Below are 14,612 nucleotides of genomic sequence, written 5' to 3'. Positions count from 1 at the left end.
CCAACACAAATCGCAAACACTTTAGCAAACACTTGACGCAAAGGCACACCGCGCGTTCCCTTTCGGTATCGCTATGACACAAAACTCTTCCACCACAGTAGCCATAGCATTCATAGCAACTGTGATGGAAAGGAAAACCTTAGCCTTAGAACTCCACTGTTTCCCTACATTCGTTCTCTTCCAGTCGCGAAAAACTCTTCCTTTTTAGGCGACCAGGTGCAACGGAGCAGAAAATGAAGCAACTTCCAACGGGAGGAAACTTTCGGTAGAATTATTTCCGCGAGGTTTTTGAACAAAACTTTTTTTTTTTGCCGTTCGATTGCACTAATTTACGAAGGTAAAAACTTCCACGAAAAACATTGACTCAAGATCGTTTGCGGTGCGTTTTTTCCTGTTATCCATCTGGTTGGGTTAAAATTCACTCACAAAGAACACCTTGCCGTATCTTTGTAAAACGCTCGCTAGCGTTATGTTTACGCGTTCGCGTAAATAATTTTCACCATTTTTTTCTGTTTTGTTTGGATGTAATCTGCCACAATCACGTGCTGATGTTTGCGGCCCCATGTGAAACGGAGACGAAAAGACACACCAAACATTCGGCCCTAACAAACGACACAGCACGTTTCAAGATATTCCATTTTTATCCTCCTAAACACCCACCCGCACTCACACACTTGCACCTGTACATCTTTGCATCTTGTTACCGCATCCATTTCTGGCGATGGTCGGCGCGTAGTCAGGGACACACTCTATCGAACCGGTTGCCAAAAAAATCTTTGCCAAAAATGCAAAAATCAAATCGAACGAATGCGCGGCTTGGGCCAAAACAACGGCCGCGTCCGCTGGAATCCTTCTAATGCGTCGTGACAAAATCGCGACACTCACACCTACACGGTCGCATCATTCACGAATCCAAGGATGCGTAGATTCTGCTCGCTGTCGGTTTTGGTTTGGTTGCAGGAGCGCGCGCGCACACACACCCGGCAGTTAGAAGCGCCGGCAAACCGGAAAGCATCGAAATGTTCACTCACCCGCACTCAACAACAAACACCCACACACACACACACACACGCACGCGAGCACACTGTACCGAAAGAGACCACCACCTTTTATGTAGCTGGCAAAGGATGACGGAAATGTATATGTTGAGGGTGCGAAAATGCGCTGCAGCACTTTACGCCCGCTCGCGAAAGGTTTCCGCACAAGAATGAAAGACCGCGTGCGGGAGCATCGCGGTGAGAGCATAAAACATCGCACGAGCCACACAACGGGTGTGCGTTGTTTATGAACTGGACACAATTTGACTTTGTTAGGTGTGTGTGGGTCGAGAACAGGTTTCACAGCATTTATGTTCGAATAAAAATGTTTCTGTGCGTAAAAAGACAAAAGCGCTGAAACATGTATAAAATCACTACAGCTTGCCATACAATTTCAATGACTCATTTATTTAAAATATTTCCATCGTTTAATAAATATCGTAAGATTAAAAACATAAACAAAATAAAATATTCTTGTTGTTGTGCACGTGCACTTTTTCCCTCTGAATGCGTACGCTCTCCAGTTCTAATTCTCTCTCACGCTCTGCATCCAATGCATTGGCGATGTTTTTACTTCGGACAACCGTTGCCGAACACCCTGCGAATGCATTGGAAGTTGGCACGACGCAAAATATTGGCCATTTTTGGGCCGGATAATCGGCCAGATAGCAAGATTGTCCGGCCCATCCGGGGTGAGAAAGGAACGAGGAAATGGGCCGTGCGAGTGCTTGGCTCGCTTGCTTGGTGAATAGAAACACGCTACGCAACATTTATTTTATAAGCACTTTTAATATAGCAAAACACTATGCAAATCCTTGCAACACTTCACTTCACGCACGCACACACATCCAGCTCCGTTGCCGTTTAAGAACGCCAGTAGAATTCTGTTGCGATGAGTTTCCTTTGAACTTTTGAATAGACAGTATAAATAAACGTAGTTGATCGATTATATTTTGTTTACTTACCGTTTTAAACCAACATCCTAGAATAATCCACACGCACACTTCTCTTCGACACCGCCTTTAACAGCTGCAAATGTGCGCAGAGGAAAAAAATCAGATGAGCGAGAAGATACAAGAAGCAGTACAATGTACGCGAAGGATAGGTATAATATCTCACCAAGAGCCGCTAAGTATGTCGAGTCAGCCGGTGTGAAACGCAGTTAGCAACTGTTAGTTGCGGGGTAAAAATTGTTCCTTGGGGGAATAACTCACCAAACAACGCAACCATGCTTGGTGGTACTCTGAGGATATCTCTTTGTTTAATGCTGCTTCTAGTGTCGCTTCTCACCGTTACTCGATTGCAGAGCACGTTAGCCCATCAGGACATGACAGGGCGACCACACCACACAGCCCCGGCGAACCATTCGTCCGGATTTCGCGCGAAGCGAGTTCAAGTTCAAGCGAATTCATTTTGCATTTGCATCCTGGTCGGTAGACAAATCCTTGAACGATCAACGGGACGGAATCAATGAGAAGGTGTAGCGAGCAAGGGCGGCGTTCACGGCGAGTGTAAGTGTAGGAAGGACGAAATGTGATCGAATCCGTTTCAAGGGAGTAAAGTTTCACGGGACGGGAATTTTACCATCTGTTAAAACGTCGCTGATTTGGTTAGTTTACGGTGAGGTTTTCAGCTTCTTTTTGTTGTAGACTGTTGATGAAAGTTGTGCGACGGGAGTGATGTAGCTATTTGCATATGCATTAACCAATCGAAGTGAGGAAACCGAAATCTGGATACGCTAGATTCGATAAACTATGGCAAACAGGATTAATTTACTTCATCTATTCAAATGAAGCCGGATGCAGTGGTGTAACTTTTTGTACGTGTTTGATATATGCAATATAATGCAAAACCAGACGACAGAATGCCTTCTGTTGATTGCGTTTCACGACTACATCGTTATTTTTTTTAGCATTCGTTTTCCTCGAAAAGGTAGCAAAATGATTTGCAGCTCAGTAAAATATCTAAACTGCCTGAAAACTCAATATGAAAATGATATTTGTACCACTTTAGTACTTACTTGCTTAGTGTGTTACAATATTGTTACTCGGTAATGTACCGCCTCCAACCGCCCAAAAGTATGCAATGCTTCCTCTTCTACAAAATATTAGCTTGCACATGTTGAGAACTCTATCGTCTTCTATTACAGTACTTAAACGTACACTTTTATATACTAAACTTTTCCGTGGAAAAAAATATTCAGCATGGCCGCGGTACTGAGAAATAAACTCTTACTGTGCGAATATTTCACACACTTTTCCGATTATTCCCACGAATAATTACGCATCAATTTCTGTTCCTACCCTCACAGTTCGAGTGGTGTGATTAAAAGAAAAAGAGAAATTTCTACATGCAACATACTCTCTCATTTCTTTGGCTTCACCCTTCGAAAAAAGTAAATTGTGCCGAAATGTTCCAACATGTTTAACCACCCTTGGTTTATCTGGAGCCCTGCACAGAACGGCTACGCTGGAAAAGGGATTCTGTTACATTCTCTCCAAGGCGTACGAAAATTGTCCAAAAACGAAACGCGACCACATCAATTACCGGCCATTTCCTTCGCTCAGTCCCCTGTTACGCCTTTCGTATGAGTTCTTGTTGACGTTGTTTAAGATCTGCCAGGGCTTCCCGCGCTTTGCAGGGGTTCAGATTACACCGTATCCCACCAGGTTGGGCCAGGTGCCGTCAGGTGAATCATTACTGGCTGTCCGTTGATGCGTATAATTGATTCGAACCCCGTCTGCTGCTCCCCGTTCGATTGTGGCCCATGACTCGGTGACATGTTTCATGCATTGCGTTGTACTCCAACAGTCCATAAGCCCACAGTTGTCGCTAATTATTAGGCATGCAGCGAGCATGCGGGAATCGAGAGCCAGCAATCTTCTCTGCCGCATCGCGGCTGTTGCATCGTTGCCTGATTTAATTACAGATCTGTTTGCTAAGGGAACTCAGAATTTTTAGCAACGTTTCGTTTGCGTCTTACTTCACGAGTTGTGTCTCTCGAAAGCGTCAAACCGTTGCTTGCTGGACTGGTTTAAAATAGTAGGTCAAAAGGCACCGTTTACGTAACACCCGAACGTCCCAAAACGGGAGACGAAACCGCTCGAAAGAATGTTCCGGCCGGGTAGAATGAGGTACGCTTGTCTGGTAAGTGGCGTTTCTTGTTTGTCGCTTTTTTATTCCTCCCATCCTTTACTCTACTGGCTACAAATACCTTTTTTTTCCCCCTGGAGAGCCATCGACACATTACCTTTACGTACGGAGGTTCGCACCAAGGTAAGTTACCGGGTTTTCGCCCTTTAGAATTTATAAGAGTCATCTTGGAGGGAGACAAAACAAAACAAACAGACGCCCTATTTTTCGTAACAAGATGAAGCCTTCTACACGTTTGTGTGTAAAGTTGCACACGAATGCGCATTTCCGTATCCTTTTAGGTGAGAAAGCCGGTTAAGTCCTTTATCTTTCTGTTCCCGGAGTAACAAAAAACACCTTCCCGGTGCGTGTCCCAACACGTGGATTTGAAGTTACACTTGCAAATTTTGTGAACCGTTTGACACACACACACACACACACACACAAAGGACAGTGGGTATTAAAAGTGTTGGCCACATCCTCCTTCAAAACCCGGCACATGCTGCTCACCGGTGATGGATTTAATTAAAATGTTATCAACGTCCTCGGCACTGTTCTAAAGTGGTGCAAAGTGGTCGTTTGCACGAACATTCCCGAGGAGATGCATTTAAAAAAAAAAAAAAGGTGCATTATTATGCAGGACGAGTGTGTCTCCACAGCACTGGACCCCTCCCCGAACACTTTGCCCTCGAGCGGTGTTCTGCGGTGTCTCATTTGATTTCATGAAGTTGGTGAAAGATAATGTTTAAATTATGGTCGACCGGACGGAGCGCGAACGAACCGGAATGAGATGTTAATTGTACGCATTATCTCACCCATTTTCTTTCCGGCATTTTCCGGCATTGGTTTGGAGTGGGAAAAGTAATTCAAATCGGAGTCCTTCTCTAAGTTTACGACTTTAGTTTCTTCTGAGCAGATGATTTGTCACTTAATGTGCCGATTTAGTCTGCGAAATGTGCATTGAAAACTATTCGATGTTTTGTCCCTTAATGTGTCGATGTAGTCTGTGAAATGGCTATGAAAAACTAATGACTTTCCAATTCGAAAGCTATATGGCTTAGAGAGCAAGGTGTTTTTTGCTTGTACAAAGCGACGCACTTCACCAAAGCATTGCCATCGAGCGTATTTATTTATGACCGACCAAACCCTACATTTGACACCTGCTGTTTTATGGGACCGCATGGTCAGCCTCAAACGTTCTTATCCTTGAAACTGTTCCACAATCCACACACACACACACACACACACACACACACACACACACACACACACACACACACACACACTCAAAGCAGCGAAAGGCATTTGAAGCACCTTGCAAAATTTGATCAACGGCAAAGGTAAACAGCATAAATAATCGTCAAAAGGAAGCCCGCAAGAAATCGATTCTTCCGAACTCAACCAAACAAAAAAAAAAAGAAGTGCCATCGCAAGTGCTGTAGACCCAAACCTGAGGGCCTGTTAGAAAGGAACATATTTTACATGTTTACGTAGGATCACTGTGCCGTCCGATTGTGCGTGCAGATAACGCGAGGAGCTGCGCGAAAGCAGCAGGTTACAGGAACAGGCCAAATGTTTCCCTCCAGGTACGGGCACACACGAACCACCCGGCCGGGTTATTTATTGGTTTAAGCAACTTGCAACAAACACACACGAAAAAGGGATGCAAAAGGATGGATGATTTTTAACACGGTGTGTCGTATGCTGGCGTACTCAGAAAGTGCGCTTCATTATTACGCAGAGCGGGAGCGTGAAAGTAATAATTGCATCCTAAATTGATTCTCGTTTGCACGCTTTCTCGTCACGGGTTTATAGGGGGATTTTTGTTTGCGGTGAATCTCCCGTTTTGCGTTTGGTGCTGCTAATTGCTTCATTTTGTGTAGATTGGCAAAGGGGTTGGTGGTCGTTTTTGAAGGGTTGTCCAAGACGGTGAAATGGGACACCTCGCTGTAGTGATGTTTTGACACCAAGAAGCAATTTGTTTCGCCGTTATTATGTGCACTTTCCATTATTGCCGATGGAGAGGGTTTTACCGCTGGTTCCGTTTGTTCGATGTTAAGATGGCGTAGAACCCAACCCATTCACATATGGAAGCGAAGAGATATGGAAGTTGCTTGCAAAGCTGATGAAGACCTCGTCGAAACGTATGCGTGGAAGAAGGTACTACAATGACGCACTTTATGACTTGTTCGGTGAACTCACTATAGTCCCCACTTCCAGCGGGACGGTCATGTCATGAGAATGACACCAGATAACCTGTAAAGTCTGTTTAGACCCATAGCCATAGACAGGAGAGATGTGGTAGACATCGATTTGGGGGGAAAGATGAAGGTGATACCAGTGTCCTAAAAGGCCTGACGATTCTGAGCGGCTAGGGTAGGAAGCACCTACCTTCTATCTACCTATCTTAGAACCGTCTTACCGTCAGCTTCCGGCGGGCCGGTCATGTCATTAAAATGGCACCAGACAACCTGTAAAGTCTCTTTAGACCACAGATATTGACAGGAGCAATGTGGAGGGGTTTAGAGGAAGCCCTACCTCCTACCTACGTACTTAATAGAGGAAACTCTACCTTTTATTAATAAATCAGAACATATGCCAGAATTTAGATTGACACCCGAACAAACTATACCTACACCAGTTATTTATGGTTGTTTGAACCGAAATATACGCATAGCGTTTCTAATCTACGCAGTGCACCTTATTAGACTCAATAAGCATATCCATTGCATACTTTTAGGCGCTGCTCAACATTCCATCAGGAAATTTTACATAACATGAATTAATAACGCTTATCTGAAAGGATTAAACAATTTTTGCAATAAAAACATTCTATAAACGAATAAATCATGAATGTCAAAACGTTAAAATATCCAGCTCCTTCCATTCCGGTACAAAAGAAATAACAAATAAAACCTGTTGGGTTTGCAAAAATCTGCACAAATCAAAACTGAAGCATGACTTATTCGATTTACGACAGTTCTGCCCTCAACGCAGAACGTCGCAAGGGGACATAACAAGAGGGGCATAAATTTTCTTTACGTACAAAGGAAAAAAATAAAGGTAAACAAACGGTGGAAAAAACGGGGTGAAAAAAAAGAGGAAAACCTCACGGTCGTCAAACTTCAGAAGATATTCGGTGCGAGAGCTATGATTAATGTAAAATTTATTTCCCATCCCATTCATTTTTCCGCACTCCATTGCAGCGAAGTTCCGGTCGTTGATTACCGATTGGTTGGACGGGTTGGACGGACGTTTGTCGCTGCCTGCCACCAGGTGGAAATATTAAACGAACCATCCGTCCCACCTCGCGTACAATACGCCATCGTTGCGAATCGTTCACGGCAGCTGGGGAATGTGAGTTTCGAATTTGTTTTCTCAATGTTTGCAAAATTCTCGCTGCATTTCCGGTTTTCTTTTGCACTCTTCATCTGTTCCCGACTGGGGGGGAGGGAGGAGGGGAATAAAAATCAACCTGTTCGATTAACAGTAAATCAACATTCGGATTCAGTGGTGACCGACCGGTGTAAATATTGGTTCCCGGCACGGGCGAAGGAAAAGGGAAGAATGTGAACAGTTGATGAGTGCATTCAGGCAAACGGATTCCGTATTTATTCGCAAATCCATCATAAAGCAGATGGGTTTGCTTTCATCTTTTGCATGATTATTTAATATGTTTTATATACAAAAATACCCCTTTTCCTGTAGTTACATGGACGTAGAAATCTATCTAAATAAAACAATCCCCCATTGATTAGTTTTTTTTTTGAAAGAGTTTTCCCGCCAAACGAGTGCCCCATTTCAAGAATTGGTGTGAATGAAAAATTGCAACACATCATTCATTGTACCATATTCATCTCAAGTTTCATACCTTGCCATATTTTCTCTCGAATGGTACCAAAACCCAGGGATTGTACATGCCATCATACTAACATTTTGCTAGGGCGCTTGGGTATGTTTGAAGTTCCGCTTACGTTGGAACAATGTTTCATTTCGCGAAAACCAACCACATCGTTGGTTACAGTTGGTTACAGATCGTGTGGAGGAACCCACTAAGAGGTTTGCGAAAAACATGTAACATTTGGCAGTCAAAGAGAGGGTCGTTCTTGCGTAAATCAGCGTCGCTTTAGATGATTTATGATGATCTTCAACTGAGAGTACAAAAATAAAACAAAAATATTATGTTTGTTAAAGAAAATAGGTTGTGCTTTATATAATATGAGTTGTAAAAAATAATCAAAATATTTGTATTAAGGTATAGTTTTAACAAAACTTACCAAATACTGACCTTGACAGTTGAACTAGATAAATTCCTTGCAGCTACAGCTTCATCCACTAAAGCGAACGGAACTGCCTGCACCCAGTGCAACGGTGGTCAGTGTGTGGTACTGTAAACAAACGAAAATGTCTCAACCTGTCCTGTTGGATTTTCCGACAAGAACAAAACATCGATGAACATATCTGCCCGGTTTCATGACTTTTTTGGCTGGCGCAATCTTCAACGTTCGTCACACGCTGTGTGTGTGTGTGCGCGCACCTTGGGTTCGCTTTCCTGCGCCTTCTTTCGAGCGAGTACGGTGATTTCGTGCCATTGTTTACAAATGGCCTCCGCACCGGTACGTCTGGGGAGTAAAGCGCGACGCAATCTTCCCATCTGGAATACGGAGTTGGAATCGCAGCATTCACTTCCGCGCATTAGTCACGTCCGCAGAGGAGGGTGTGCTTCGGATGGATTTATTTGCTGTCTAGCTGCAATCGATTCCTGTTTTGATTTCAGTTGAGAATTTGTTTTTATTTGTCCTATATACTCGAATAGTCGGTCAGTTCGCACCACGTTACGAGCGCTTGGCTGCAGCAAATTGCTAGGGTAAAAACCACCGGGAGCAAACTAGCAAGACAGCTGTTAATGTTGAGAAGCAACAGAACTATTTGAAGGTGAATTTCGAATGTTTTGCGGAATGGGAAAGGAGGGAAACAGCAACTGTCGCTACACAGTTTCGCATCAACATGAAACTTAATTTGGATTAGCTTGTGATCCGAAATAAATTGATCATTGTTAGGTTAAAGTTAAATTGTTATCGTTTCGCGTAAGCGGCAATAAATAATTTTAAACAACTTCGAAATGGTGATATGCATAGCTCAACTAAACGTAACGAACACCATATTCCCCAGTGTACTCATTGAGGATTGGGAGTTTTTGTTTTAGCAAAAACTCTTCACTACAAGCTCTACACAGAAAATACGCTAGTTTTGATAGTAGGAGTTTAGCATGGTGGTACGGTTGAGCCTCGTCTTTTTTTTAATGTATCCCAAATGGATTCATACACGTGCCTGCCATAACGAACGAGTAGCATAGCTACACACTCTACAAAGCTACTTATAGTTGTTGTGGGCGTTGTTGCCCTCGACAGCGCTCAACCACCCATTTTAAGTTAATCAAATCGTTAACAAACCTGCATAATTGCTAAAGGCCAACCGTGCAAGACCATTTGCCCGACCAACACACGAACGCAAAAGCAGCGTTGTACGATTTTGTATCGATTTGTTGTTCTATCGCGCGCAAGCTTGCAGTACAATTCGTTTATTCTAACACCACTACTGCAGAGCACTTTGCCAACGTAAGGCCATACATTCATGCTTACCCAAGAAAACAACAAGTGGTGCGATTCGGAACGTTTGCGGTGCTACGCTAAACAAACGCACTTCTATACATACATTCTACTTCTAGCGCGGCAGTAATTGCTAGTAAACAATTGTATATGCTTTCGGGGGCGCAGTCTGTCCTTACAAACGCTCCCACCTAACACTTGCGACGCGTTAAACGGTCACGCCGAGGGCGGGTTTTGTACCGAGCAGATCGGAAAGCTTCTGCTGGTAGGTACCGACCACGGCCGGATCTACGATGCCACGGTTTCGGAAGATCAACTGCAGCGCATTGAGATATTGCATCTCCGTAAACTGTGCACCCTTTTCCACGATTGATGTGAGAATTTCCTGCAAAGTGGATGGGATAAAGCAATACATGAAGTATGGTCGCGAATTGCTTAAGCACCAAATGATTGTTACCTCCGGGTCTAGGTAGAACATTTCGTAAAAGGAACGTGCATAATCCAATGCCACTTCCCGCGATGCGGTAATGCTGCTCAACGTTTGCTGAAGTGCCAACGCATTCCGACACATTCGCTGTACGCCCGAATGATCGATGTACTCCATGGAGTTGGCAGCCATGATTAGAATTCGCGCCGCCAAGTGGGCTAGACCTTCGAAGACATACTGTAACAAGAAAAATAACCTCACATTGTTGAATCGTTCTCTATCAATCGATGAAAGCCATTAACTTACTTTCGTTTTTCTCGGATGCAAAGTTGAACTCAGTGCCTCGTCCATGTCCGACAGCACCTTCGTGAGCTTCAGCACCTTTGCATCCGGTTCGAGTGAATCGTTCTTGTTCGGATTGTTCGCCTTGTAGCGGTCCGAGGGACTCGAACGCAGATAATGGAAACACTGCACACGCACTTCAAGATGCAGCACCAGGAGACAGGTGTTGGCCAACTCCTCAAACTCCAGTGCCAGATTGATGAGCACCTTAATCATACCGTCCTTCACGATAACCGGACTGTTAACGATCGTTGCCGTGCCGGCGGGCGAAGGGGATCCGGGCGTTGAAACGGGTGATGCTGTAACCAGTCCGTTCACGATCGGTTTTTTCAACTCCTGGGCAAACTCCGTTATGCGACTCGCAAACCATTCCATGCTTTCCTGCAGTATGGCTAGCTCCTTCAGTACGCCCACATCAGATAGGATCTCTTGCTGTGAGATACCACCCTCACCGAGGTTGCTCGTCAGCATTTCCGCTTCGCGAACGTTGCGCTGCTGCACCTGCGTGGGACTTTCTTCCTCCGATGGTTCCGCTTTGATCAAGCGCTTCTGCTGCAATTGCCTATACCGAGCGTTCGATGATTTCAGATCCGTCCAGTTCGGTAACGATCTGCGGAGGAAGGAAGTTGTTAGTTAAAGTAGAATTATATCATGATTTTTTGTTAATACTGTAAGTTACATACTTTAAGAATCGCGTAATGTCATCATCTTTAAGCCAAGCGACACTGTAAATTCGCTTATCTTCGGTTTCTGGCTGTACAATGCCTCGGTATGCGGCCTGACAAGTCTCGCGGTACGTCTTCAACAGTGAACAAACCATTTTTAACAGTTCGTCCGAGTAGGTGGGAAGATCTTGGATGAGTTTCTTCGTTTCGGCAATTCCTGCAAAATCACAGCGATTAGTATGGGTTTTTAAAAATGAGATCTAAGTTAATGTATTTAAATGGAATAATTTCTTACGATTTTCCACGATGAGAGTGTTTTGCAAGAGAGGACGCGTTAGGCCGAGACGCTTCATTTCTTCCGGACTGATGATGGTTCGCCAGGCATCCTGCGATTTCGAAAGCGATTCGATCGTTAGCTGCAGGTTTCGGTTATGCCCACGTGCCAGATAAGCGTCTTTTACATAATTTGCAAGGAACGTATTCAAACTGCAGGGTTGTCTGTAAATAAAGCATAACATATAATCGGTTCATAAACGATGAAATGTTTTCGCAAAGCCACCGTTCAAACGTACCCCGACTTGCATTTCATAAAGCTTTCTATCTCCTGGATGTATCCCATCAGCGGTAGATAGATTCTTCGCACAAGAGATGCGTCAGCGGGACACACCAACGCCCGTTCACGCTTTCGCCGCTCAGCAGCAGCAGCACTATCCTTTCCACCGAAATAATACGGCTGATGCTGATGGAAGCTACTGTTCAGCAAATGGGATGAATTAGCACTGACCGCCGAGCTGTTAAGCAGCGTGTCTTCCTTCGGTGTACTGTTCGACACGTTCGACAGATTGCGCCGATGTTCTTTCGGTTGTACGGGTTCGGTTTCCGCCGCTTGTGAACCTCCTGCATCCGCCGTGTGGGACGATTTGTCAAAGCGGAATAGTAGCTTCTTTCCCGGCGTTTTTCTACGGCTAAAGAACGCATTCACATTGGTGGACTGTTCCGCGAACTGGCTGCGCAACAGCAGCGCTTCGTCACCGCTATCGTTCTGAATGTCCAGATAGTCGGTGAGCACAAGCTTGAGGACGGCTTGCGCCTGACCCCAGTACTCGATAATGTCGTAAGGTTTCACTTGCGGAATGTTGTATCGTTGTATGACGTTGCCATAGTTACGGAGCGCTTGTTGGTGCGCGCTGGCGATCAGTTTGAACTGCTTGAACACCAGATCGAGCAGTTCGAGTATTGGTACCGGTTGGGCAGGTTGAGTGGGATCCGCATTTGATGCACCGGAGGGCGTTCCATTGCAGGCAGCGCCTGCCGTAGATGACGGTGTGCTAGTAACTCCGAGCGCTGGTTGCTGCGACTGCGTTTGATGCTCCAGCGAATTGATGTGCTGAGTGGATTTGGTTACGATAGCTAGTAGTTCGCTTTGCATTTGTACTTTTATTGACTGTAAAAGAAGGAATCATAAATTAATCTATTCCCGCGCAACTGAAACACGGCGCGAAAAACTCACCTCAATCGATTCAGGCACTTTCTGTAACAATGCAAAGCATTCAACAATTATACTCAGGAAATATGACGAATTGACATCAGGGTCTAGCAGTTCCGTATCTTCAATGATTTCGCTCTTATCCACATCCAAAAATCCTGCGGGGGAATTTGCACAACTTACTTATTAGAATGTACCGTCAATCCCCACGCCCTATGCATACCATTTTTGGAGATCTCGAACAATGCTTTGCGAGCTTTCGTGTTGGCTTCCACTCGTTCGGCCGATCGTCGCAAAACGTTTCGCTGAAACGGGGACGCACCGGCCGCATATTGACTGTTGCGCCCGGATGCTTGACGCTGAAAGTTCTGCAACACGTCTGCTGTACTGGACACGTACAGGTGTTTGTTCAACTCTTCAAGCAGCTTCCCGTACAGTTGCTGACGTCGGTTCTGAAAGTCTTGTCGCAGATCATTCAATCCTTCAACGCCCTTTAACTTTCCGTCCGTTGTTTCGATCGATGCCATCAGCAGCTTGGTGGCGTGCAGGTAGTGTTTCTTCGCCATATACGCGGTCAGCTGCGTTGGAACTTTCCGTATTTCGGTGATTTGATCCAACATCTCCAGCACGTACTTGTGCTGGATGGCGTCCGTGTACAGCTTCTTCAGTTCATCCCGGCGACAACGCAGCAACTGTTTGCACGACTGGAGATTCTCCTTGACCACATGTATTCGCTCCCGGGAGGCCGTAACTTCGGTCGACACCTTGCTGAACAACTGCATAACGCGCGTGAGATCGCCATCGCTGCGTGATACCAGTTCATTTAGACGCTGGTCAGTTTTTCGAAACTCCCGTTCAATTTTATGCTTCTCCCGTTCGCGCTGCTCGTTTGTTTCACTGGCATCGAGGGTTTTTATCACGGAAACAAGCAGTCCGCAACCGCTCTGGGAAAGGGGAAATAATGCAAAAGAATCTTTAAGTGGTTTGCCACATACGGGCAACGGATCAAACATAAGCAGTCATTTATCTTATCGGCTTTCGCTGTACTGTAAGTGTTCTGCCCCCAAAAGATGATGTCACTGGTTGTACACCGAGGGCACACCAAATGTCGACCGCGATGTCGACGTGTTTTGCTTACCATCTTGCATTAAATGCACCTAGTTTGACGTGAGGCCAACGATCCTCACTCAAACAGCAACCCAAAAGGATGTTAACTTTTACAAAAATGTGCACACAACCGATAGAAAAACTGGAGTATTCGTCATAGAAATTCCACTGTTATGATAATAAACAACACACTCATCGAAAACTGCCTGTGTGCATTTGACAGCTACGGGTGCGTGAAAACAGCCCATTTGTGTTGAACCGTCTGTTTTCGTACCGTGCATCGTGCTGTATTGCTCACTTCAACAGTATCTAACGGAATGCATCTCTCTATTGTTGGCCTATTTTGGCTCTGGACTAGATGACGCACCATCAGCCAATTGATTGATTGCCACCCACTACAGAAAATAAACACAGCATCTTCACGAGAAACTATGCAATACGCTTAGGCGAATGATTTTCACGAGCAACCTATAATTTGAAACCACAACTGACGGTAACAGCACTTGGAAAACCAAACATCAGACGATTAATTCGTGATAATTACCGTTTCTTTGGTATATTTGACTCCTCGCGGAGGTTTCACTGGCGGAGAATCCATTGAACGAAAACTCACGAAAACAAACGCAACTGCAGGGTCATATCGCGGCTGGTGTCGTTAAATATTACCGATTGTTTGTTTGACAGCTTAGCACAGGGGTGTCGAACCTGTGCATGAGTGCTTCCCATTTGAACCTGTATGTTTATTTCATAATCGAATTCTACTTCTTTTTGAACTTTTTGTATCATTGCATCTTATTCAAATTGTAT

The 14,612-nt window shown here is 44.7% G+C and overlaps 1 protein-coding gene across 1 annotated transcript; it reads right to left on the bottom strand.

The window, feature by feature from the left end:
* Positions 1-9,986: 9,986 nt before the first annotated feature.
* On the bottom strand, positions 9,987-14,403 carry LOC128719205 (exocyst complex component 4). Its single transcript, XM_053812828.1, has 11 exons — positions 14,350-14,403; positions 12,922-13,642; positions 12,723-12,856; positions 12,601-12,656; positions 12,043-12,510; positions 11,785-11,964; positions 11,508-11,710; positions 11,231-11,429; positions 10,512-11,157; positions 10,236-10,442; positions 9,987-10,163 (listed from the first exon to the last, which is right to left on the bottom strand). The coding sequence occupies exons 1-11, from the start codon at positions 14,401-14,403 to the stop codon at positions 9,987-9,989; spliced, it is 3,045 nt and encodes a 1,014-aa protein (XP_053668803.1).
* Between the last annotated feature and the right edge of the window lie 209 nt (positions 14,404-14,612).

Source organism: Anopheles marshallii, chromosome 2 (assembly GCF_943734725.1).
Source record: "Anopheles marshallii chromosome 2, idAnoMarsDA_429_01, whole genome shotgun sequence".
Lineage (NCBI taxonomy): Eukaryota > Metazoa > Arthropoda > Insecta > Diptera > Culicidae > Anopheles > Anopheles marshallii.
This window is presented reverse-complemented; position numbering and strand designations above follow the sequence as displayed.